Below are 27,780 nucleotides of genomic sequence, written 5' to 3'. Positions count from 1 at the left end.
TGGCTCTCCCACACTTAAAACTAGACTTAGGCAGAAGTGTGTACTTATACAATTTAACCCTCGCACACCTACTATTTATTCCGTGGTAACCTAAAGAAAGACTACAACCTACCCCTTCGTACTTGTCGTGCGGCGGTGGTGCTCGACCAGAATCAGACCCATGCGTACGGCGCAACGCGTTGCGCGGGCGCCTCAACGAGTAATCAGTCCACCACAGATCCTAGTCTGTAGGACTGATACCCGATACGGAGCTGCGGAGAGAAGTAGGAATGGGATAGTTTTTTTTAGTCAGTCAATAAGAGTCTGACACTCTCCCGCTCTCACTATCTTGCCTCACCCATGGCGGGAGAATTAGATTATTGGATAATTTTCTCATGACAAAAAAAATGCTATGTATCAAGCATCAAGTATCAGCATATAATTCTGTTGTGCATACATACCTCAGTTCCATGTATGAGTGAGTTGACGACAACAGAAGTCGGTTAAAAATTACGTAAAATAGGAAGGTTCTTACCCGCGAGTTGACGAATTAGTCAAAAATACAAACAAGCAAAGCTCTTTTTGCCTTAATATTAATTAACACGGATTAAATTTTAATCCAGTAAGTACTTTCCCTATTCATTATAAGACAAAATTATTAATCAGACTTATTGCTAATCCATAAGAAAGATAAAATATTACAGATTTAATTAACAGATTAGTATATTTATAACAAATAGGCTACTTATTCAAATGTGATGCACTGGGAAGTAGTGATGTGAAGTGCACAATGTGGAAATTAACTATATTATTAATTCTGAACATTTGTGGACTAGTGAGTGTGTGTACAGGGGAGTCAGTAACAAAATATCAATCGTGTTCAAATCTCGATATACCGCAATTTGTCAATTTTGACCTCAATGAGGTAAGTATTTTCATTCATACAACAAACGTTAAATTTAACTTATTAAACATTATACTCATATGAGAACATTTATGTAAAATTGTTGCCAATTTTAATCTAGTAATATATAGTGGCCAAAAGATCTGCCTTGTTGTTTTTCGATCCATGGTCACTTTAAATGAAGTCCGACGCACATTATAATCGTATCGTAATCAGGGCTATAGACAAAACAAATATTCAAGACAGTTCTTGGGTTTCGCAGCAAAATAAATCAGAATATCATTAGAGGACTATTTTTTAATCTATACTAGTTTGTTTGTTTGATTGTTTGTTTGTTTGTTTGTTTGAACGCTCTAATATTCGGATCTTCTGGTCCGATTTGAATAATTCTTTTTGTATTGGGTAGTGCATTTATCGAGGAAGGCTATAGGCTATAAAACATCACGCTACGATTAATAAGAACCGAGCAGAGCGGGTGAAACCGCGCGGAAGTAGCTATATATAATAATATAAATAATTACAAAGCATTTGCTTTGAATTCAATTATTTTTCTTTATAAAATATACCATTCTTGCCATTTATTAGTAGTACTTTAAACGTTGAGGCCAGTTATGAATAGAAGCAGTTTTTTTTCTTTATTACAATATTTATGGCAAAACTAAGTATAAAGAAATCGCTATATTTTATAAATTTATCAACAGTTTGCTGGAACGTGGTATGAACTTAGTAGATACCCGCGGGCAACACAAAATGGTCAGTGTAACCATGTTGAATACGGGACACCGGGTAGAAATGGTGAAATGTCAGTAGTGAACAGGCAAGTTGTAAATGAAAGATGGACTTCAATATCAGGAACAGCTACTGCGGATAACACTGGACAAATTACGGTTACATTAACTGTCGACGGACGTAAGTTAACTTTATCGTACAATTTTCTATCGGTACCATGGTTGTAATCCGGAAGAAAGCCCGGTTTAGTTTTTGTTTATACCACGACAGTGGTAAGAAAGCACCAACTGTGGTTTATGAACAATGAATTTGATAAACTAGTTGAATTACCTCAAAATGTAATCGCATAAACAATGTCGGCAACTCCTATTTGACAATAATGTAAATTCCCAAGCTGTAGTGTGCAGCCTAATTGTTAGGCAGTAAAATATTTTTCAGCTGTTGTTCACTCTGCCCTTCGCCTGCTGCTTTGTGAAATCCACTGCAATAAAATTAGCTTAACATAAGTTATGTGGTGCCTCGAAGATATACATATAAGCCGTCGTTCCTCAGCAGTTCTATAAACAATATACCTGTAAACTAATACACTTGGATCAATACCAAGTATTAATATCGTCAAGAAATAGATAATTTTGCAAAACTTCTGTAACATGCAATAACATCTACTACAATCATCAACTTTTTGGCGGAATTAACAATATGTATTTATTTTCCGAAGTATTTTTTGATATAGATTTCCGCAGAGTAATGACTGATTATATTCCCCACTTATCATGTAATTTTGTAGATAATTGGTAATTTGGTATGCACTTTAAAACAAAATTGTAATTATATTACAGAGGAAAAAGTTTCAACCCTGCAAGTTTTGACTTTCAATGAACATTATGCAGTTTTATTCAGCTGCCGTGACCTGGAAACCGGAGGAAACCAATGTAATTAAAAATAATGATTAATTAAATTAGTATGTCTCACGATAGTTAGTATAAAAATATGTATAACTTGTTACTTGTGTTGATAAGGGTATCATGCTAATGTCGATAGGGCTCTTCACACATGTAGAAGGAATACAGATTTTATAAAAATCAATCAATGGAAGTATAATCTTATTAACGTATTTTTGAGTATTAAAAATATATACACACAACGCCACGGCATTACGGCACGTAATGCCGCTATACAAAGTACACCTACTTTTCGCCATTTGTGTTATAATTCCCATGTAATAGGGGGTGAGCCTATCGCCACATACTGAGCTCAATTCCAGACTCCGTGCTACTACTGAGAAATTTTCACCCGACCTAGGAATCGAACCCAAGACCCCTTAACCGGCAATTGCACGTGCGACTACTCGAAGAAATTACCCAATACAGTCAACGTGGCTCAAAAATCTGCACAGTATTTGAGATAATTTATTATTATGAATCTGTTAGGATTATTAGTGTTAGATTAGGTGCCTAATCGCTGTACTCAGAGTTATGTAATGGTTACTTAATCCAGTCTTTAGCAATTGTTTTTGGAACAAAATCATTACTAAGTAATAGATTAAGCAGCCATTAAAATATGTTCCAAATACCTAATTAAGTCCTAATGCACTCTAATAGAATTGAAATATATAAATTTGAGTGACAAGAAAATTGTTCCACTTTTCATACCACAAAAGAGTCCACGAATAATTTGTTGAACAAAAATGACTAAAAACAGAATTTTTCACTAAGAGATTATGCTAAAAGATGTGTGCCAAGTGTACAATTTTTCAAAATTTGCGAAAATGTGATTTAATTTTGAAACTCTACAATTTCGCTGAATATACATAATTCACCAATTATATTGGGTTGGTTAGGTAAATGTTGACCCCAGCTATCACTCCTTACAGAATCATTGTTTGGACATTTGAACACGTGTTATTTTTTGTTAGTATAAGGTACGAGGTTAGTAAAAATGGAGCGCTACACGATTAAAAATGAACCAGGTCAAGCGCAAACAGTCAATCATGAATTTTGGTATCGTAAAATGATAACAGTCTTTTCGTACCTCGAGTTGAAGAAATGGATTTGGAAGGCATGTGTTTTCAACAAAATAGCCCACATGTCATACAACCAGAGAATACAATTCAATACTGCATCAGACATGAACCGGTCGTGTGGATTTCACAAAGTTTTCCGTGACCAGTATTGGCCGCCTAGATCATGTGATTTATCACCACCAACTTTTTCTTTGGGGTTTCTTAAAGTCGATGGTTTATGCGAATAAGCCGACTTCGACTCAAGCCTTAAAACAAAAATTGGACGCAAAATTAATAAATACCGCAGCATTTATGCTAATACGGTCATTGAAAATTTCATTGAAAGATCAATATGTTTCAGCAAACAGCGGCAGCCATCTGCCCGCTGTATTGTTCCATAGATAACCTCATCCTCTCTACTTTACGATATTATAACAGCTTTCACGATTTTTTTTCTATATCTGCGTTTTATTTAGTTTTTAAATCTTGCGTTCTTGTTGGGACACCCTTTACATACCGTATTGGTATGTATATTCAATACAATTATATTGGGTTGGTTAGGTAAGTGTTGACCCCAGCTATCACTCCTTACAGAATGGTGCACTATTTACTGGACAACCAATATAAACTAAATCAATTGATTTGACATTTGCAGTGGAGAGTTGGAAAATGAGCAGAACTCCGTCTTTAGAATCGCGTTATGAAATTGAAATGAATGAGTTCCTTCGCAACAATCTTCTTCTTGATCAAATAAAATATGAACCTACAACGCAGTCATGCTTACACTATCCAGAATTTAATCCACTAATGGTCAACATGAATCAGCCTCTCCCAACTTGCAACATCAGTGGTGTTAAAGACTTCAATTTAACTGCTGTAAGTTTTTGTTTCAGTTTTTTTTTAAACGTTGCCCCACATTAGAATTTTCTCCTGTGTCGCTGGTGCGTTTACAAACATACAAGTTCACATACATATGTCACCCAGACCCTGAACAACAATAATAAAAAAATTAATATATTAAAATTCATAATATATTACTAATAGGTTATATATAGTAATATACCTATATTTATACCGGTTACCGATTACTGATAGAACAGAAATCGGTGCTACAAGTTTTAAACAATATTATTCGTTAAAACTTTAATAGATTAAGATATCTATTAAAGTTTTAACGAATAATATTGTTTATATAATTGTTTAATATCAACTATTAAAGTAACCTTAGATATAACTTTAGTTTAATTTAACTTTAATTTTAGTTTTTTAGTTTCTACTTTGGTTTGTTTTTGGTTTTTGAAGGCGGTTTGTAATATTTTATTCCATCGCCAGTATTCCGGCACATGGTTCGAAATTAAAAGATACCCGAATTCAGAACAAAATGGTCAGTGTAACCGCGCTGTATACGAGCTACTTCCTGGTGGCGACGTCTCAGTATTGTACAGTGAAGTTGTTGACGAAAGACTGGTAACGATATCAGGGAGGGCTGTTGCCAACAAATACGGACCTGGATCGTTGCAGGTTGATTTGAATGTGAATAACGGTGAGTTATATTAAAGTTTATTGTGAGCGAGGCCCGGTCATATTCGTCAAAGAACCTATGACCGTTGGGGTAGACATGTTCTGTAAAATAAGATAAAAATAAAACAGAACGGAATTTGTTGCAAGTTATTTTCAAATCTAAAAATGTTAAGTATTTTTAAGCATTTCATTTTTAGGTAATTTAATGTTTTATTTAGTTTAATTACACATATTTGTAATACTTCAAAATAGTCACCGACTAACGGATCTTTTTCACCACAACTGGAATATTACAACATAGGTACAACGTTTGGCACTAGACTTGAATACTAGAGATAATTCTGATGTGATATTGTTTTCCTACCAAAATATTAAGAACAATAACTATTACGTAATTAAAATACTTAATACGTACTAGTGAAAAAAAAAACACTGACAAACGGTGAAGCAAAACATCGTGAGGAAACCTAGGCTTATAATTACTAATTATAAGTTTAAAATGGCCAACCTACATTGATCAAGCGTGGTGTAATCACCACGTAAGTTCGTACCGTTTGTTTGTAAGTTCAAACTTTCTCTGTAAGAGAAGAGGCCTTTGGTAAGTAGTGGCCACTTATAAGCTTTTGATATAATATATATTTTTCAGGGATTCAAAGATCAAATTATCACGTTCTAGCAGTCGACTATGACGATTATGCTCTTCTATGTAGCTGCATCGATACACAAAATGGCTATATGCAAGGTAATCCCAAAGTTGTCTATTATTTATACATTATTTTGTTTCCTGCGATAAACCTCTGCTTACACAGCTCTTATTTTTAGTCCGCAGTTGGATGCTTAGCAGAAAAGAGACTCCGAGCGAAGCGGCTAATATTGCCATTAGCGAAGTCATAAGCATCACCAATGAACTCGACCAAGGTTCCTACATAGTGACCAGTCAAGACCCAGTTGATTGTTTCTACTATCCAGATTTTGATCAACCACCATACATCGAGCTTCCTGGAAATTGTGATCACAACATAAGAGGTGTTGCGAACTTTAACGCAATTGCTGTACGTTTCTGGTTTTTTAATTACAATATTATGTAACATATTAACAAGCGCACATTTAAATGGGTTCGTAATATTTTATTCTACCGCCAGTATTCCGGCCCGTGGTTAGAAGTCGCTAGATACCCGAATTCCGAACAAAATGGTCAGTGTAACCGTGCTGTATACGGGCCACTTCCTGGTGGCGCCATCTCAGTATTGCACAGTGAAGTAGTTGACGAAGAATGGCAAGCCATATCAGGGGAGGCTGTTGCCCACAGAGACGGAACTGGAGAGTTGCAGGTTACTTTAAATGTGAATAATGGTGAGTTATATTAGTTTTATAGGCCACGTTTGTCAAAGAACCTATGACCGTTGAGGTAGACATATTCTGTAAAATGAGGTACTTAATAATAAAAAAAATCTAAATTACAAAAAATATTATTTTTGTCAACTCAAATATTACCATCTGATAATTTTCTTGCATCTGAATGAGGGTGCGGGTTTGAAATCTGGCAAGTATGAATGTACTTATGTGACTTTTTCCGAGTTACATGTATGTATGTACTTCCTAATATAATTTAAACATCTGTGACATACAATGTACGACTTCAGTGAAGACAATATTGTGATGAAACCTGAGCTTATAATTTCTATTTACTAGTTTGAAATCATCAACCCTCCTTGAGCAAACGTGGTAATTATCTATATGCTCAAACTATCTCCGTGTGGAGCGCGCGTTTCTTGATAAACAATTTTCCCGTTCGTCAACTTTAATTTAATTTCGTTTTTTTAGCAATTAATATTATCTTATAATATTATTTTGTATCAATTAAACAAACCTGATTTAGGTACCTACTACATATATTTTTTTCAGGTACTGTACTAAACGACTATTACGTCCTTGCGACCGACTACAACGAATATGCTCTTGTCTACAGCTGCACCGATAATTCAGATATCAGAAACAAACGAGGTAAATCGAAGCCAATAAAAATTTCAGCTACTATTTTAAGCTTAGTCCTACAATGGAACACCTACTTACGCGGTCCTCGTTTTTAGTTGGCAGTTGGAAACTTAGCAGAACTGGAACACTGAGGCCAACGGCTGAGACTGTCATGGATGAAATTATAAAGAAGACCCATGGTCTCCATCAAAAGTACTATCAGACCACAAGCCAGTCACCAGATGATTGTTTCTACTATCCAGATTTTGATCAACCACCGGATTATATAGAGTTGCCTGGACCTTGCAGTACTGCCATCAAAGGTGTTTCAAACTTTAAAATGGCCGCTGTATGTATAAATGTTTTTGACACAAATATAATCTTAGGTACTAATATTACAAATGCGAAACTTTGCGAGTTGGTGTGTATGTTTGTTACTCAATCACATCAAATGGTTCAAAGCATCGGGATAACACATAGGCGAAGCCACTGGCAGAAGCTAGTACGTAACAAGTGTTAAAAATTATTGCCATTCCTGTAGTTTATTTTGTTAATTGAGGATAAATTAATTATTTAACTTTCTTCTAGTAAGTAATATCCATTCTTAACTTCAGTTTGCAGGCCCGTGGCTAGAAGTCGCTAGATACCCACTACCAACACAAACTGGACAATGTAACCGTGCCGAATATGCTGTGATGACTACACGGGCAGGCATGTCAGTAATCAACAGCCAAATAGTGGATAAGAGACTGTTCACTATAGCAGGACAGGCTATTCTTACAAGCGTAGATAAAGTTGGCCAGTTGCGAGTAACCCTTAATGGGAGTAATAACGGTAAGTCATCGAAGAAAATATAAATGCTGAACAAGTACTCGTAACTTTTAAAATAATAGAGTTGGGGAAAATTGGGAAAAGAAAAAAAAACGAACAGAAAGGATTAAGGATGTGTTATTAATTGATTCTTTTCCGGTCTCTTTGATAGATTACATTTGATAGGTTACATTATAATCCAACTTAATAATGTAATATAACCAAAAATATTATTGTTTTTATATATTATCAATATAATTTTATTCATTTAGATAACTTTAACATTTTACAAATACAAAGACTAAACAAACTAAGACTAAAATTGAATAATGAAACTGATTGAACAAGAGTAACCATAGAGATTTTTGCTCGTTCTTCTCTATAGGAATCTTCAATACTTTGGAACGAGCGAATAGCTTTACTAGAGGACTGACCGACAGGTTGACACTTTTATTTTTTTTATCTTTAAGTAGTTATTGTAGTGTAGTATATTGGTTTCATTGAAACTAGCTTCCGCCCGCGACTCCGTCCGCGCGGATGTCGATCTTCGCGTGTATGTTTTATTTCTCCATTTTGAGTAACTCTGACAATGACATCTTATAAATATCTACATATTATAATTAAGGTGATCCAATTAAGGTTTTTTTTTCTAGGTTTTGTCCAGGATAAAAAGTATTCTATTTTATGCCCAGGATAATAAGGTAGAATAATTATACCAAGTTTCATCGAAATCAAACCGTTAGTGTTCACGTGATGCATGCATATACAGACACACAGACAAAAAAAATTAATCACGTATTTGGGTTTGGTATCGATCCAGTAACACCCACAGACTTCGGTTCATGTTATTGTTTTAATTTATCGAAAAAAAGTAAATAAATAGTAAAAAGGTATGAAAAAAATAATATCAATATAATTAAACTTTTAGTACAAAGAAAATGCCCGAACGGAGTATAAATAAATAATCCACGCTATTTATTTTTTCAATATTTTCAATGTACAGGATTGACCCTTCTACAGATTTATTATATTTATAGATTTGACTTTGTCTTTGACTTTGGCCCTTCACAACCTACACCACGCTGCGCTTATACCTAAATATGAATCTGTTATTTGTTTATATGTTTACTTATTATGAAATTGTATGTACAGAAAATTGGCAATTTAACTCCTACATACTGGCAACCGACTACTTCAATTATGCACTTGTATACAGCTGCACTAATGTAGACAACGGTAACAGACGACGAGGTACGTAAATAAAATTTATAGATATATTTTTTAACCCCTCCGTTAGTATCAATTACCCAAATATCTTTCAATGTACAGTTGGCAGCTGGAAACTAAGTAGGACCGGAATACTGACTCCACAGGATAATGCTGCTATTAATGAAGTGATTACTAAAACTCAAGGTCTTACCAACAAATACTATCAGATTACGGATCAGAGTGATGAGGCGTGTTTCTACTATCCCGATATAACTCCGAATGATAGTATCATAATACCTGGCCAGTGTGACGAAACTATTTCCGGATTTGCGCCCTTTGATATAAATCAAGTAAGATTCCATATTATTATTTTAACATATTTTTAATAGTTTACATTGTTAGCTGCTCCGGGCTATAGTGCAAGCAACATTAGGTAAATAGTTTATTAATTGTAGTAGAAATTGTAAAGGAAAGGGAATGTGCTTTTAACATTATGGTTCTGTAAGGTTATTAGTATATTTAAAAGATCCCTACACGTTGTGTTCAGTTCCAGGGAACTTGGTACCAGATTAAAAGATATGACCCAGTCACAACTTCTTGTGTTGGCACAAGATTGACTCAAGACTCTGACAACATCAATTTAATGTCGTACGAAGTAGTCGATGGTCAGTTTTCAATCAAACATAGGAGAGGCAGAATCAATTCCACTGATAATATCGGACAGTTTTCTTTGTTTATGCCCGTAGGTGGCTCAGAAGGTAAGTGTATCAACTATTCTAAAACTTGACCAAAATATTCAAAAGCCTATAAGTAAGATTTGACTATTAACTAGTTTATTTTCATGACTGTAAACGCCTATGACACAGGAGAAAGGGTGTGACAACGGTTAACGATGATACCTACCTAATTATAATTATTTACGAAAAAAAAACCTTTCATACAGGGACGTATTATTGGTCTAAAATCTCATAGATTTTTCGAAGTCGTGAAACAAATGTTGTTTTTTATGATGTAAATATTTACCTACGAGATATATGGCGTTGTGAGGTTGTTGATGTGTGAGAGGAGGTCTTTGCACAGTGGTACTTAGATATAGATAAGCTGTTGTTTATGATAAGGTTGTTGATTACCTACTTTAAATGGTTTACTATGTAGAACATCGGACACAAAAATTCAAGCTGATGTTACAAACAAAACATTCGCACCGTAAATAGTTTTATTTTTTGCAGAAACTACCGAAATAATAATCTACATATTGACGACAGACTACACGAGTTATGCGTTAGCATACAGCTGCAAAAACGAAGACAATTTTCGACGACGAAGTATGTACCCATTTGACTCATTTAAGTCTAGACACTATAGACCTAATTTTTATCATCAGTTTTATCTTCTAGGTCTTTCTCTTTTATTTAATGCAGTTGGCTAAAATTGTTACCTATTTTATAAAGCAAAAGCTGGCAAGAGGTCTCGGGTTCGATTCCTGGATCGGCCAAAAAATTGCTGGGCTTTTTTCGGTGTTTAGTTTCTTAGTAGTAGTACATAGTAGCACGGAGTCTCGAAATGTGCCCGATATATGGCAATAGCATCACATTATATTGCATGGGCCTTTTAACATAAATTCTGAAAAGTGGGTGTGCATTGTACAGTGGCAATACGCGCCATAGAGTAATGTAGGTGTATGTATGTATGCATATGCATTTTAATATTATTGACATCAAGAAGCACAATAACCACCCCGGTCAAGCTCCAAAAAATATGTAATAGGTACATTGGTTATAATTTGAAATAATTTATCAATAGCAGAATAATTTATTAATGAAAATCTATATTATGATTTCATGTCTAGTTCGAGCCTGGCAGCTGAGTCGCGGAAGGACTATGTCACCTGCTGGAGAGACCGCCATCGCAGATCTGATAGAACAGAGACAAGAGCTCCATCAATCATATTTTAGAACGGTCGAACAAAATGATTTATATTGTCCAGAACCCAGTGCAGCATTTTTAGTTAAGAGCACCACCATTGTGATTTTTGTGTGCATTGTAGTGAATTTCATAATTTAAGTTACAGAAAATCCATTCAGATCGGTTTAATAAAAATAATTGTTCGATAAAGGCTCCATTAAATTCAGGCCAACCTAGAGTTACAGAGCTAGAGACACATAGCGCAAGTACTAATCTCTGTCGCGCAGCCAACTAACTTTAATTTGAAACCTATTCTAGGATGTTATAATACTAATTTTTAAAATTGTTGTAAATGGTGTTTGATTAATATAAGTATGTATAACACTGCAAAGTTACTATTATTCACTAATTTATTTATAATTTTAATTCTTACATGATTTGCCCTCTTTACCCACGTATTTGCTTAAACATCGAAGTTATTAAAACACAATTCGTCAATAAGGTACCTTCAGTAAAAATATCTCCACGCCTTCCATAGAGAAATATCTAATCATGACAGAGAAACCGTCAGACACACAAACGATAGACGACGACGATAGACCTATTATTCTATGGACGAACTTTAACAGAAGTAACAACCTATATACCTATACAGTTATGGACATCTTTTATCTTTCAAACCACAAACAAGTACCTATTTTGTTTGACCTCCAAGATTACCATTTTTAGATTTAAATAGCTAAGAATGACATTTTCACAAATAAATAAATATATAATAAACAAATACTATTAAATATCTATAGGTATGTCGAAATGGTCCTTCGTTCCCTCGGATTCCGAGGGAACGAAGGGAGATTGCGGTTAACAACTCAACAGTTTTTATATAGCTGTAAGTCTTCCATAGTGTAATAAATAAATAAATAAATAAACATTGCTCCACAGCAGCATTAACCAAATAATAAAGATTTCCAGATCCTATAATAAAATTTTTATTCCCCCATCCAACTCGTGATCAGATCACACTATAAAAGCACTGTAATAGTAGACAGGGTATGAAAATTAAAAATCTAATTTAGTCCGCCAGTTAGATAATAAAAAATATTTGATATCTAGCCACGTTTTTTTGTATTGTCATATAAGGCTACAATGCTTAGATAAACTAATTTTAGAAGTGTATGGACGTTTCGTCCCGTTACCCCATAAAATGAAATTAATCGAGACGCCCCACAATATTTCATGTGAATGTATCGTCAAAGTATTTGGTTTTGTAAGAAAAGAGAAAACAACTGTGTACAACATTTTAAAATATACTAAGTACTTACCAGGCGGATATTAAAAACATATTTAGGATAGTATATATTATAATAACTTTCATTAAGTAATAGGTATTAATACTATAGTATTCTTTATAGGTATTATTACTTGATTGATATAGTGTTCTACGCTTGTCTTACTTTACTTAATAAGTACATACATAAACAAAGATTGTCTACAAAAATCACTAAGTAATTCAAAAAGGCCTCCGAATAAATTATTTAAGTAGGCACCTAAGTATCGTGAGTGACCCGGTTGTGGCCACTTTAAGAATTTTGTCGACTTTGAGGCTTTCTTAACTTATAGTTTTTGTTATCACGAACATATTTCTTGTAAAAAGTCATTTAACATGTATTAATCTTGCCTAAGAAAACCCTTTTTTTAAAGAACGTCCAGTAAAAAATAACTGTATAAAAAAGAAAAAAAAAAAGGGAGTTTGTGCCATTTTTGGCCAGATTCGTGCCATTTCTGGCCACGGTCGTGTGCCAGTTCTGGCCATCAAAAAATACAATAAAAGTAATCAAAATTTATTAATTAGATTTGACATTTTAGAAACAATGGTTTTCATTTGGTCTGGAAAATATGAAATATTATTACTTCACTTGAATTTAACTTACAAATAAAGAGATCAACATTTATATGACGTTGGTAAAAGCTGCAAAGTAAACTGACCTCCCTTTGTATGAAGGCAATTTATTGCATCTCTGAAAATGAAAAATATGTGTTTGTTGATATGTAAAGCCAAGGAAAAATAATAAATAAATTACGATAAATGACTAGAAGTGGGGCGTTTATGTACAAAAGTTTTGGCCAGCCGTGTGGCCAAAGATGGAGAAATTCATAATTTTGTCTCCATTAGTGGCCACCTTCTAATAATGCCACTTCAGAAACATGTGGCGACAAAATAACTTTAGTTCCACTTAGACAATATATTCTTCATGTAGTATTAACATAAACATCCAAACAATAAGCAAAGATTAAAAAAATAAAAACCAAATCCTCACCCGCTCGCCTTAGCCTTTTTGTTAAGATCTTAACAATTTCACCCTCAACTAAAAAGAATGACTTGTTGCATCGAAGTGAAGTTTGACACATCAAAGCTGCCAACGGTATCAGTGTCTCCAATATTCAATATTTTAAATACTGTACATAACAGAGTAATTTATTTGTCCATGCCTTAGTTATAAATATTTGAAGGCCCAAGTGGCCACAAAGGGGTCGATGGCCACAACCGGGTCACTTGCCCTACTTGACTAATGATTGTAATCATAAAATGTTTACTTTATATTTTGTATTAAATGCCAACTTTATACGACACTACATACTAAGACACAGAATTAATTATTTATTTAATACTAGCTGGCCCAGCAGACTTCGTAGTCTTAATAGATAAATTAAAGCTAAATACAATAAACTTAAAATAAACAAAAGTAATATCTAATTAATAAAAAACTGTTTGCTTACCTAAACGTTCTCTGGACTTCTACAAACAATCCAAAATTAGCCAAATCGATCCAGATGTTTTCGCCTTTAACAAGATTGACGAACAGCAATTCTTTTTTATATAATAGATAGATAGATAAATAATAATATTTTATTATGTTGCACCAATTTTCTTTCCTCTGACGAAAAGCTGTACCTATAGCTAGCTGTGCACCTCGAGAAATGACGAATTAATGACGAAATCTCGTATAACAGAAGGCGAAGAAACATTTTAGGTTGATAAATATTGATTATAATAAAAAATACAATACGAATATTATAAAAATACACACGTAAACAACTATTATCACCGACCGGGACTCGCACTCAAAATGATTATTTCGATTGTAATTTTATTTAAGTATGGACGTTATTTTATGTATTAACAGTTTGTTGCTTCGTAGTTTAAGATTTTTGTACAATTTATGTGAATTAAGTGAATAAGTACGTAATAATATAAAGCAGAACTGCAAATAAAATAAAAAATTAAAATCATAGTTCTTTCTAATTTTGAATTTAGCGCCAAAACTAATATCATAGACAAAACTTAATCGTTTGTCTCGTTTCCTGTAGTGTTACATGCCAACTACTTACTATATTTTCATAACCTAATTCGAATAAATTTTACAGGATATAAATAATTTTAATTTTTCATGTACCCCTAGACGTCAACTACTGTAAAATCCGTTTTGATTGTAATTGCTTAAATGCCAATAAAATAAAATAAAAACGGCGGCGAAATCTTAATGAATGAATCATTCATTCATTCTAAATTCACAAATGAACACAGCACAGGTACACAACTAAGGTTGCCAAGGTCCGAATAAAACTCGACATAGTTTGACTTTTTGATTCACTGCGCTCAAAACAATGATACTCGTCTTTTCCGGCTTTTTACATTTCAACATGTGTACGCATTGAAACTCATTTTACAATCTTGCGTTCATGATCAACCGATACACCTTATTATTTACTTAGTATTTAATTTAACCCTTTTTGACTGCACAGTTGGCGCGAAGGCTGGGCTCCTGGCTGCCGTGCAAGGTGCAGCAGATTCAATGCGCGCACCGAATAACGCCTTTTATGATCCACAAATTGTTGTTTTAAGTCTGGGTGTCATATGCTTGTAAAATTGTATGTTTGTACACCGCGATACAAGAGAAAATCCTAGAGGGGCAATCTTTAAAAAAAAAACAATAGAAAGATTTTGAGTACTTAACCGAAAAATTGGCTATCTCTAATCATTAGATAAGGCAACCTGGCAACCCTGAACACACCAATAGCGTAATATTATTATCTATGAATTCACATGACATATTCATTCAAATTCATTCATTCATATATCTGTCAATTAATTTTTCATGAATTGCGGATAACATGTAAATGTATGTGAAAAAATCACATTTCATATGAGTAATACATTGTTTCTGTATTTACCATTTTAAATAATTTAACACTGTATCCTTAAAACATGGCTAGTAATGAAGAAATTACCGGGCCCATTTCCCAGGAGGATGTAGAGGCAGCGGATAAATTGAAAAACGAAGCAAATGAATACTTTAAAAGTAAGTTTTATTAATTTATTTCCACATCATATTATAATGTTGAACCTCCACTTAGAGGATGTATTTAATATGCTATTTATAACATATTGATCGTGCCAAGAATAGAACAAACTTGACTGACATAACCTCAAATTTCAGAACAAAGTTACAATAATGCAATCGAGTTGTATACTAAAGCAATAGAGAAGAACCCGAAGAATGCAGTTTTCTTCGCTAATAGAAGTATAGCCAATTTGAGACTGGAAAACTTTGGTTATGCTCTGAGTGACGCGTCTAAGGCAATAGAATTGGACAGGTCTTACACGAAGGCGTATTACAGGCGAGCCGCGGCTTACATGTCCCTAGGAAAGTACAAACTAGCGCTTAAGGATTTTGAATATGTAAGTATTTATTTTGTCACCAAAGAGGTTAAATACCTACTTGATGTTTTCAAACAAATAAGTGTATGAAGCTATAAAGTAAATAGCTATATTTTCTATAACTTTTTAAATATTAAAACCTCTTTAAAATGAATATAAACAGCTACTCTGCAAAATCAGAGTGAAAAATATACAAATTTATTAAGCTGTAACCTTATTTTAATTGGTAACTTGATTAATAATATCATACAATTACTATAATCAAAATACGCATGCATACGCATAAGCAGTACTGCTTTTTATACTGGCAGTCAGTGCTCCAGAGTGAGAAATTTCCGGACAATGTGTGCCAAGTTGTTTTCTGCATCAGGCCTTTGTCCCAACCATCTAACGTTAGGCTATTCAGGTTGTGAATCCCTGACCACTGGTTGTTTGAAGTCCTTCCAATACCATTTGTAGTATATTATTTTTAAGTTTATTCAAAAGTAAAATCATTTATTCCAATTAAACCATAAATAGGTACTTTTAAAATGTCAACAAATAAATATTAATTTGTCAGTCTGTCCTTCAGTATACTGAAGTTGTTCCAAAATGTAGCTTCATATGAAGAAGAACAAGCAAGAAACTCCATTCTTTACTCTTAAAAATACATATCTTAACAATTTATGTGACAATTTTTTTTAATAAATAATTGTGTTCTTTGAGTTTATATTTGCCAAGTGTCTTAATATTTTACATTATTATTTATAATAGGTAACCAAAGTAAGGCCAAATGACCAAGATGCAAAAATGAAGTACACTGAATGCAATAAGATAGTTAAGAAGATTGCTTTTGAAAAGGCCATCTCTGTTGATAAGAAGGAGGTCAATATAGCTGATTCCATCAATTTAGATGCCATGAGTAAGTATTGAGAAATATATCGACGGTTAAAAGGAAATAAGGTATACACGACAACAAATTAAATGTTCAGGAGAGCCGTTTAAACTTGTTGGTTGTCGAAAGAATATGTACTAGGAAAATGTTTTTTTTTGTATAGAGTATAAACGCCAAAAATGTCATCGTAGAGCCATGAGAGTAAGCGCATTCGAAAGAGCGCAAAAATTTTTTGACCAAAATGTTGCTTATACCCTATTTCCTTTTAACCGTCGATATTAATATAATAATTACACAAAAATAAACACCTAGTTACTGCTGAGATTGATTTCCTTTGTTTGCTAACTGAAAACTATGTTACTAACATTATAAATGTGAATGTTGGTGTATTTAGTATGCATGTTTGTTACTCAATCTTGTCAAAATGGTTAAAGGGAACAGGATGAAATTTGTAACAGGTGTAGATTATCTCATTTGTCTGAAATAACACTTTTTATCCCACTGGACCGAGATGAAGCTGCTGGCAGAAGTTTGGTGTTTAGCTATATTTTAATATTTCATCCCAATTGTCTATCATGTTAAGAACTGTTGTAGTTTTTGTTCTGTGAGATTTAGCACCTGTTTCACCAGCTTCATATGAGTCCTCGATAAGCTTATGTAACAGATAATACATACAAATTATGCTCTAATTCAAAGTTATCTGATACACAGCGGCTATCCAGACATTTTAAAACAAGTCCTTAGTATTAAGATAAACATAAAATCTTTTTCTTGAACTTGGTAACTCATAAAACTATTTAATTTTTTTTATAACCTACCACTGTAGTACACGAGTATTATTCTCTAACTTTACTAGTCAATATGTCCACTGTTTATTTCATAAAATCATGTCCTTATAAGAACACAATACTTTTATATACAGTTGTTCTGAATTAGTATGTGCAAACAATTCATTTCAGTAGTTAATTTCTTTTAATTACTAAAGTTCTTTAATAGGTACATACTTAGATTGGTATATACCTGTCTAGTATCAATTATAATATCAATATCTGATTATTGTAAATTGCGTGGTAATGTTATTCTGATAACGAAATATTTTCGTTCATTTATCTCCCATGATTATTTTTATTATGTTCACTCTTTCATTAGTATGATTTGTCAACAAAGATCCCATACTTCGATAATACGATTTTATTAATTGAAATGGTTTTTAAGTTTGTACGAAAACATTATGATGTTCTTCAGAAAGTGTTTTAAATGTGGTAATATCAAAGACATAAGACAAGTAGTTATAAAAATATGACTTCTATCCCCTTGTGCAAACAATGGTAACTGTTATTTGCACAATTTTCAAATTTCCTTTCTGTCTACAGCCATTGAAGATGAATATATTGGTCCAGCACTTGAGGATGGGAAAGTGACCCTCAAGTTTGTCACTGAACTGATGGAGTTTTACAAACGACAGAAGAAACTACATAAGAAATATGCTTATAAGGTAAAACTAACCTAAATTATTTATTGAAAACAAAATATTGATGTTACTTGGTTATACAATGTGATAGGGGTGGGACTTCTAACCCGTTAAAGCTGAGTACGACATCTAATTTTATCGACAAAAAAATAATAATATGGGGGGTTGAACCCCCAATTGAAAATATTGAAAAATAGCGATTTTTTCGGTAAAAATAATTAAGAAATGATTTTTTTTTCTCCCTAAAACATTATCAAACATATGAAAAAAGTAATGAATTAGTTAGCCAAGGTTATTAGCTACCGTTTGTCGTTTTGTTTTTGTTTCTACGATGCAAACAACCTTTGATATCACATAAAGTAAAAAAATATTAAAATAGGCATTTTTAGGGGGATAGGTTTCAACCCCTATATTATTATTTTTTTGTCGATAAAATTAGATGTACAGTACTCTCAACGGATCTTGGCAGGTCCGAACTACGTGCAGAAGGCTGCGCAATAAGTGTAAAGGGTCAATTGTTTGTTAGAAATGGTCAATCTCTAGCCTAGATCGCCGCCCCCCGCACCTCGTCTCATGCCACCATTTGGTTCTAAAAAATACTTATTGCGCAGCTTCTGCACATACTTCAGACCTGCCAATATCCATTGAGAGTACTGTAGTACTCAGCCTTAACGGGTAAGAAGTCTCACCCCTATCACATTGTATATATATATTTGGGAAAGACATGTGCAGCAGTGTTTATCTTGTGATTGATATGATGATAATTAAACTTACTTAGGTTTGATGACAAGTTTTCAATCTAGAATTTTGTGTTTCAAGCAGATAACTGCATAATCGCATATCAGCTTAAATAGCTGCAATTAGTAATAGGTTTTGCCACTGCAGTAGTAGAGGCTACTGCTTTACTTTGTAAAAAATCCAGTGTCATGATATGGTTTCTTATATTTATTACATACTAGCAAACCGGGGATCTCCGTTTCGCCGCCAATGATTTTCCCTGTTTTCCTGCTATTGTCGATTTTTTTTCCTATATTTTCTTTGATATAAACCCCACGGAGCCCGAGACCTTTCCAATGAATGCAAAATTATGGAAATCGGCTCATGCGTTCTGGAGTTATAGCGTCAGGAAACCCGAGTTATTTTTAATAGGGGTCTATAACAACAATTTTTTTTGGCAGATCCTGATTGATGTAAAAGCATATTTGCAAAAGCAGCCATCTCTCGTCGATATCAAGGTGGCTGATGAAGCCAAGTTCACAGTTTGTGGAGACATCCATGGCCAGTACTATGACCTGATGAACATATTCAAGTTGAATGGTCTTCCGTCAGAGACCAACCCTTACTTGTTCAATGGTGACTTCGTGGACCGAGGTTCCTTCAGTGTGGAATGCATTTTCACACTGTTCAGCTTTAAGTTGTTGTACCCTAACCACTTCTATATGTCCAGAGGTAAGATTTAACTTGTGAAACACATGTCTTGTTTAACCTGCTTCTTATGAAGTAAATATTATTGCGGCCAACAAAGTTTGATATATAACTGTCGTTATTTACGAAATACAAAATCGTTATGAAGATCTTTTGAAAAATTTATAAATAAGAACTGTCCTAAATAAGAACTATTAAGCTTGTTAAAACGTAAAAGCCATCCATAGTTGAAAGATAATTCTTTCTAGCTCACTCTATTTTAAACTATAGAGCTTTTCTCCATTAATATATGTGAGTAAACTGTAATTTTTAGTTAATTTAGTATGTCTCACGATAGTTATATAAAAAGCATATTACTATTTTCTCAACATCAGCCCAAGTTCGATTCATACTTACATCTAACCATTGAATAATACACTTACAGGTAACCATGAGACCTTAGACATGAATCGCATGTACGGGTTCCGAGGTGAGGTTTCATCCAAGTACACCTCCCAGATGGCTGATCTTTTCACCGAGGTGTACAATTGGCTGCCCTTGGCTCACTGTATCAACGGCCGAGTATTGGTGATGCATGGTGGGCTCTTCTCCAAGGATGACGTCACGCTTGACGATATAAGGAAGGTGGATAGGAATAAGCAACCACCGGAAGATGGTAACTCTAAATTATATACTTTCAGAATAAACTCATATCTAAATCATGTTATATGCTGAGATTATATCTATATATTAATACGTGATGCAAAAACTTTGGACCGCTTTTTACGAAAATTGCGCGGACGTAGGAGCATAAAATTTGGTACACTTATAGTTTATGTGTAGGAGAAGTACAGAACGCTAATATTTTTCAAAAATAATGCTTATAAAGTACATTAAATCAATAAATAAAACATTACACACACATGCATAGTATCTGATCGTATTTGACAAAACGTCAAAATCGATAGACATTGCCATGGTATTCTCACGTCTCATATGAAAAGAGTTTTATAAAAGAGTTTGTTTGAGTTTGAGTTAAATAAAAATTATCATTGAACGTATGTTAAGTGGTATTGTAAATTAAATCGTATATGGTTGAATTTCGACCACTAGGCGACCACTAGTAAAAATAAAGACATGTATATGCGGAAACCATGGTATACAGAGGTTTGTTTCAATAGATCATACATAGGTATTGTACTTAAGATTTTAAGCATGCATTTCTACATCTCTATATTACCTTTATTTCAAAAAACTTCTGAATACTAAAGAAATAATAGTTACAACATGATAGTCAAAGCTATTGATTTCAGCAACAACTGATATTCGAAGATAAGCTAAGAGTATGTTTGTATGCAGGTATAATGTGCGAGCTGTTGTGGTCGGACCCTCAGCCGATGTTAGGGCGCGCGCCGTCCAAGCGCGGCGTGGGCTGCCAGTTCGGGCCTGACGTCACCAACACCTTCCTGCAACGTAATGGACTGGACTACGTCATACGCAGCCACGAAGTTAAGAACGACGGCTATGAAATAGCTCATGATGGAAAATGCATTACTGTATTTTCAGCGCCTAATTACTGGTATGTCACTTATAAAATATTTAAGAATCTCTAAGACTGCCTCATTGGGCGAGTGGTCGGTAGTATGACTACTGGGCAAGGGGTCTCGGGTACGATTCCCCAGTGTGACAAAGTATTGCTGAACTTTTTTCGGTGTTTCGAATTTTTCTCAGTAGTAGCACGGAGTCTGTAATTGTGCTCAATATATGGCCATAGGCTCACCCCTTATATAGTGAGTGCACCTACCCCTTGAGGAATAAAAGGTGTGACGATATAGAATAGAATTTCTAAGACTAGTCTAAAAAAGTTATTATAATTGTGCTATATTAAGTTTCCTAATCTATAAACAACAGTTTGTAGATTACATACATGTATGTACGATATATGTATGTAATCTACAAACTGTTGTTTATTATACCTTAAAGTGTTGAAAAACTCTTTGTCATGAGTAAAATATTTACGATATGAACCTAAAAATATATTTGATTTTCCAGTGATACAATGGGTAACCTTGGTGCTTTCATCACAATGAATGGCAAAGACTTGAAACCGAACTTTACTACTTATGAAGCTGTGGTAAGTTATATTAATTTTATTTATTTTTAGCCATGGTCGTCCCACTGCAGGGCAAAGGCCTCCCTACCGTCCTTCCATTCCTCTCTGTGCAGGGTAGTTTTCCGAAAAATATCACAAAATGTTAACGGCGTCATTATCCTCAACCAAAAGTTAACAATTCTGCCACTTGAAACACAAAATTTGGTTTCAATAAAATAAGCTGTGACACTACTCTCAACCAATACAATAAAAATAAAGATGATAATAAGCTACCGCGATGCTTAATAACGCAGGAGATTAGTGATTTGTTAAATAAAAGTTAAAGTTTTTCGGAAAAACACCCTGCAGAGCTTTCTCGTATCCAATCGTTATCGTAGGTGTCAAGTTCGTCCCGCCATCTCCTTATGGGCCTGCCGCGACGTCTGTTGTTGTTGAGTGGGCTCCACTGAGTTCTATATTAGTAAACTTATTAAAAATCACATATTATAGCTCTAGATAGGCAGGCTTTATTGTTACGAATCAAACGACCCATATCAAGCTGAAATGCCATGCGAGTTCGTTTAGTGCTAGAGAGTGAACACTATTTGAATTTAGCGCCAAAAATCCGTCATTTAGTTTTTTGATTATTTTGATATACCCAGTGTCAATCTCACAGTAAATACGAATCTAACGACCCCTATCAAGCTGACATACATCGAATCGTTCCGGCTAGAGAGTGAGCAATATTAAAATTTGGCGCCTCCGCCATTTTGTTTTTTTTACTATTTTGATATATCCAGTGTCACTCTCACAGTAAATACGAAAACGACACCTCTCAAGCCAAAATCCGTCAAGCCGTTTAGGCTGTAGAGCGTGCCAAATATATGTATTGTATGTATATTTTTTCATATGTATGTAGTAAGCAGTTATTTCGATGTTATAAACAAACACTCCAATTTTATTTATTCTATTTTCTCTCTAGTTTTTGGGAAATAATGTATAGTTATCTTCGAAAATAACAAGCCATTAATTAAATAAAAAAAAAAACATCTACAGTCACTGACATTCCACTGCTGGACTATGTAATGAGCTTCCCCATTAAAGAAGTTTGCCATAATATCTATGATTAACAGGCGGATTGAAGATCACCCGTTTACTTTAAAATGTTTAGATATAACAGAGAGTGCTGCTGCTAAATCTCTGTATTCACGAGAAGAGAAGAGGTCAAATGTATTCTGAAGATGAATATTTGGACAACTTAAAAAAAGAAGCATTGATTTTAAACTTTACCAAAACATCAGGATTCTTTTACCTAAACTTTTAGACCAATGAAAATGTAATACACCTACGCTTTGTTCTGGATTCTTATTTGTTATAGAATTTAGGTATCACTACATAGTATAAAACAAAGTCGCTTTCTCTATCCCTATGTCGTCCCTTATGCTTAAATCTTTAAAACTACGCAACGGATTTTATTTAATAGATAGAGTGATTCAAGAGGATGTTTTTTATGTATAATACATGCATAATATATCACCATTGCACCCATGCGAAGCTGGGGCGGGTCGCTAGTACTCTATAATATAAATCACTTGTTGTTTACTACTTAAGTTTGAGACATGGTGTTCTTTAGTCAAATCAGTAAGACTCAGACATGATGGAACCTACCATCTCTTAGGTCGACTTAACCTGCAACCCTGTATAAATACCATGAGAGGTGTAGTCGGTCGACAGTAGGTGTTTACACCAGTCATTTAGAAATAATCGTGCGTTTTGATGAGTTTTATTAACACTATTTTGTTTTATATTCCAGCCACATCCGGATGTGAAGCCGATGGCGTATGCGAACTCGTTCTTCAACATGCTGTGCCAATGATCAGGTACCGCCGGTGTCGCCTGTTAGTAACTCGTCAACACCCGCAAACCAAACACACGCGCGCTCCTCCACACGTTCAAGATGACTATAATATTATTATTATCTATTTTTAATACCATATGGTAATCTCAAAATGCACTGCAAACTAAAACGGGGTGAATAGAATTCAAAGGGTGAATAGATACAGGTATGGGGTGAATAGTTAGTTGTAAGGATGTTTTCCCAACATTTATTTTTCCCTCTCTGTATCTATTTACCCCGTTTTACTGTTTCTTATGTTTCACTTATTATAAGGTCATCTCTTTAAATCACCTCCTAAATCCAGTTTCGGTAATTGCTGCGTTGATACCGATGCGAATGTTAAAATGTTACCTTTTTTGTTTAATAAAACGTGACTTGGCTCATACGAATGGTTTTGCAAGTGTTTTGTAGTCAAGTTATGTTTTAAAAGTTACATCTAACAATATTTGAATCTATACAATCTGTTGAAAACTACTTTATATTTCTTATTTCCTTTCAAAGTACTTACAGCTATACTGTCCAATGAGGCTATCAGGCATTCGCGATTTTCTTTAAGTACGGCTATTGGGAACTAAGATCTGTTGCCCAAAAGAGAATTTGCTAGTGTCATATCATACATCTCTGTCGGCACTTTAGTGCGTTCTGATGAGCCAAAAATGATAGTCCTCATATGAAAAGTGTAGTGAAAACCGCTATATGAGCATTTTATCTCTTTCACACACTAAAAATACAAGGAGAAATGTCGTTTTATGTTGTTATCTTATGACTTATGTCGTCTGTTTAAAAAGGTTGTCTCAAGTACAATTTAAAACCAACTATAACACAGCAAAGTGACACCACTCTGGTTTCAACCTCAGTTCTGTCATATAATGTCAATTATTAAGGGTCGACAAATTCTGAGTGAGATAGATACTAAAAGTACTATCTTTTTTATACAAAAATATTCGTTAGCCGTTATTTTAAAACATGGCACCACACTAGGATTTCCTAATGCAGGTCCATGCAACATAATGTTGCTTACTATAGCAAATAATTGTTCCAATTATGAGAATGGAACCCGCAAAGATTTTTGCGCAACTGCCGTGCAAATCAAGTAACAAGAAATTATTAATTACGAATTATTTCAATTACAAAGTAGGTAAACGTTATCTAAAATCATGTTTTTACCGACTCACCGAGGATATAGTTAGTGTTATTGTTACCTCAAAATCTGCTGTATAATTATTAAAATCCTATTTCACATTAAGTTACTAAGTTTCTGTTCCTCTGACGAATAAGTCGACGTATTTTCCATACGAAATATACCAAAATATTCGTCTGATGAGCTAACAGAAACTTGATCATTCATTGTGAAACAAACCGTTAATGTTTAGTATATTAATTACAAGTTGTTATACAATCTGTGTTCAAGTCTACTGCAATGACCTCGCTTTATGATTCCACTTCATATTTTATACTCTACTGAAGCGATTTGAACGAAACTTTTTGCGTTTTAGCTCAAATTGTGTCAGATAGTAAGACACGTAGAAGGTGCAACTTAGAAATAGAGCTTGCAGTACTGCATAGCTTATAAATGGAGGAGCGTTGGGTAAAATATCGCATAGGTATTTCTTGAGACAATATTATAATATGTATTTTTGAGGAAATAAGAGTATGCCTGAGGGATTTATAATTGTTTCTACGTAGTTTTTGTTGCGTAAACTTGTTTCCTCGATCGTACGTGTAGCATAGCAATGCAATATCTTACGAGTGTTGCCAACTACTTGTACATTATACTCATAAGTCTTAGTTGTAAACTTTATTTTCACGCGCTGTTGTGACTATTTCATCATAAGTGCATGCGAGTATTTAACGGTATTCATTGTTTATGGGGTTACCATGATGTATAAATTGGTATACATTCTCATTACCCTTGATACTTGCCTCGCTGGAGACTTACGATTTTTTGATGCCATTTTGTAATGGCTCCAAAAACATGTAATCCCAAGAAAATATCGAAATTGCATTGCACCGTTAAATATTCGCGGTTAGGGGCCTTTTTGCTATCACCTAGTTCCATAGTAGCAATATTCAACTTATTACTGATCTAAGTCTCTTTTCATCGAAATAAATGTATCCTAGGTAAAGTTTAGGTCACAATAATCCCAAAAGATTGTTTGTGAAAACCTAGATTTTATGTTATTATTATTTTAAACGTACTTTAATTCTATTTAATCTCAAGAATGTTAATCTTATATTACAACAGCGCCAATGAATTTTGTTTTTATTTTTTAATATTATTTTCTGAAAAATGGAAATTTATATTTACCCAGCCATTCATACATCACTGAATGATGTCAAAGATTTAATATTTAATAATGAAAAATGTATATATTTGATACTTTTAACTATAAACTAGCCGAACAACGTACCGACGTACAAGCTTTGCATTTAGTTAAAAATGTATAACGTTCTAACATTGAACACGGACATTCTTGGGCTAGAGAATAAAATCTGTATACAGGTTAATAAATGCCTTAAAAAGTTAAACAACTTTTCTTGAAGCATAGATTGCTAATGTCTGTGCTATTTGCTACAGTCTATGAGTGTCTCGACGTCTACATTTAGTTACCACTTATTACCTGTCTAACTCAATCGTGCATTTTATTTTTATTATTCCAATTATACTAAAAGGTTAGTATAAGATCCGAAAATGATGATTGCATTTAATGAAAACGTAATATTTCATAACGTGTGTCTACATGTAGTTTGTTAAACATTGTACACGCGCCTAAGATACGATTGTTTTGAAAATACGGAACATGTTACTGGTACACGGAAAGTGCTCGGAAAATAATTGGTAGACGCGTTGGTATATAAGCAAGAGTTGCTCCATTTTTTTTAAAGAAGGTAAATAGCATAATGTTGTAACGCAATAAAATTACTTTTTACGAATTATAATGACCAACGTTGGTGTAAACTAGCTTTATTATAAGAGTACGTACACAATAGATGAATAGTGATTTGAGTAACTTTTAATGCACAGTTGCAACTGAATTAAATATTAATGAAGGTGCTAGAGAAACTTGGGAATCATTCGGTTTTCATGGTTTAAAGAACGAATGAAGTTGGTTCAGTTAAGGATTGACTGTGCACTAGAAGTTGTTCAATGACTGGTTTAGTGTAATACCTACATGAAGAAGCTTGTGGACGCACAGCCTGATGGCTTCACGCAATGTGTATTGAATACTCCTGTGTGCACTTGACTTAAATTTTGTTTTGGTGGTCTGCTACATTCTAACGTCGCTATGACAAGTTAGCTACTGCGTGGGGCTCGAGTTATTGTTATATTGTTATATCAGTAACAACAGCACGCGACCTCTGTTCTATCTCTATCTCTATGTGTTCACCCAAATATGGCAAACACGTTACTGTGCATATTGCTAAATGTCGATCAAACAAACGGGTTCTAACGGGTCGGGTGTAACGACATAATAAGTCCAACAATGGATATATCGATAGAATGAGCACTGAAGTCGGCGATCATCAAAACAATAATGAAGGTAAAAGAATGCTCAAAAAGCATAAGGTTTTTATATAAAGTGGAAACTCTTAGATAATATGAATTATGTTAGTATAATTAGAAGTACACAATGTCAGGGAATACAATATTTATGTCAATGGTGCGGTAAAGATAGTTCAAGGATTGCATTGCCCAGCATATCAGATGATGTAGATAGGTTTTGGTGTTGACTTTAATAAAATTGTTAAATTTGTATCTTGGCGTTTTATTTTACTTGTAGTTTACCCCTCCTAATTAGTATGTATAAGAATGTATTTCGAGATTACCTCATATCGAAGAATGTTCAATATGAGGTAACGTGCAGGAGTCTCAAAACTCAAAACTACTAGGCTAGTGTTTTTTTCTCTCGTGACGTATAATAATATAAGTTTATTTATTTAGATAACAGATATACACACAAATGACAATAAGGAATACATTATACAATAAGTTAGTCAAGTAATGGTAAGTAGGGCCGTAGTCAGCTGCACTTATTTCCACATCTGTGACGACTTCCACGCAGGCGACTGACAAACGATGCGGTCTTTTTGCGCCACAATGCTGCGAATCCATCTGTGTGAGCATCAGCAAACATTGCTGATGCACTAAAACGTGGAAGCCGCAACAGCGTCCTGAACGCATTATTGTACTGGATCCGCAATGCATTGTACGCTCTTTGAGGGTAGTTAACCCACAGATTTCCCATGTACAGTGAGGTAATAATAAAATTATTTCCACGTTATTTATA

The 27,780-nt window shown here is 34.1% G+C and overlaps 2 protein-coding genes across 2 annotated transcripts; both read left to right on the top strand.

The window, feature by feature from the left end:
• The first annotated feature begins 714 nt into the window (after positions 1–714).
• On the top strand, positions 715–11,418 carry LOC118275927 (uncharacterized). Its single transcript, XM_035594060.2, has 16 exons — positions 715–904; positions 1,585–1,792; positions 2,452–2,544; positions 4,270–4,490; positions 4,947–5,157; positions 5,782–5,877; positions 5,958–6,187; positions 6,278–6,488; positions 7,041–7,139; positions 7,226–7,458; positions 7,724–7,943; positions 9,072–9,170; positions 9,249–9,478; positions 9,676–9,886; positions 10,358–10,453; positions 10,978–11,418. The coding sequence occupies exons 1-16, from the start codon at positions 770–772 to the stop codon at positions 11,190–11,192; spliced, it is 2,808 nt and encodes a 935-aa protein (XP_035449953.2). The 5' UTR covers positions 715–769; the 3' UTR covers positions 11,193–11,418.
• A 3,694-nt stretch (positions 11,419–15,112) lies between these two features.
• LOC118275354 (serine/threonine-protein phosphatase 5) lies at positions 15,113–27,248 on the top strand. Its single transcript, XM_035593273.2, has 9 exons — positions 15,113–15,394; positions 15,533–15,774; positions 16,507–16,654; positions 18,001–18,122; positions 19,277–19,547; positions 19,948–20,178; positions 20,862–21,081; positions 21,555–21,636; positions 23,408–27,248. The coding sequence occupies exons 1-9, from the start codon at positions 15,301–15,303 to the stop codon at positions 23,468–23,470; spliced, it is 1,473 nt and encodes a 490-aa protein (XP_035449166.1). The 5' UTR covers positions 15,113–15,300; the 3' UTR covers positions 23,471–27,248.
• Positions 27,249–27,780: the final 532 nt, after the last annotated feature.

The sequence above is a fragment of the Spodoptera frugiperda genome, chromosome 8 (assembly GCF_023101765.2).
Source record: "Spodoptera frugiperda isolate SF20-4 chromosome 8, AGI-APGP_CSIRO_Sfru_2.0, whole genome shotgun sequence".
NCBI classification, from domain to species: Eukaryota; Metazoa; Arthropoda; class Insecta; order Lepidoptera; family Noctuidae; genus Spodoptera; species Spodoptera frugiperda.
This window is presented reverse-complemented; position numbering and strand designations above follow the sequence as displayed.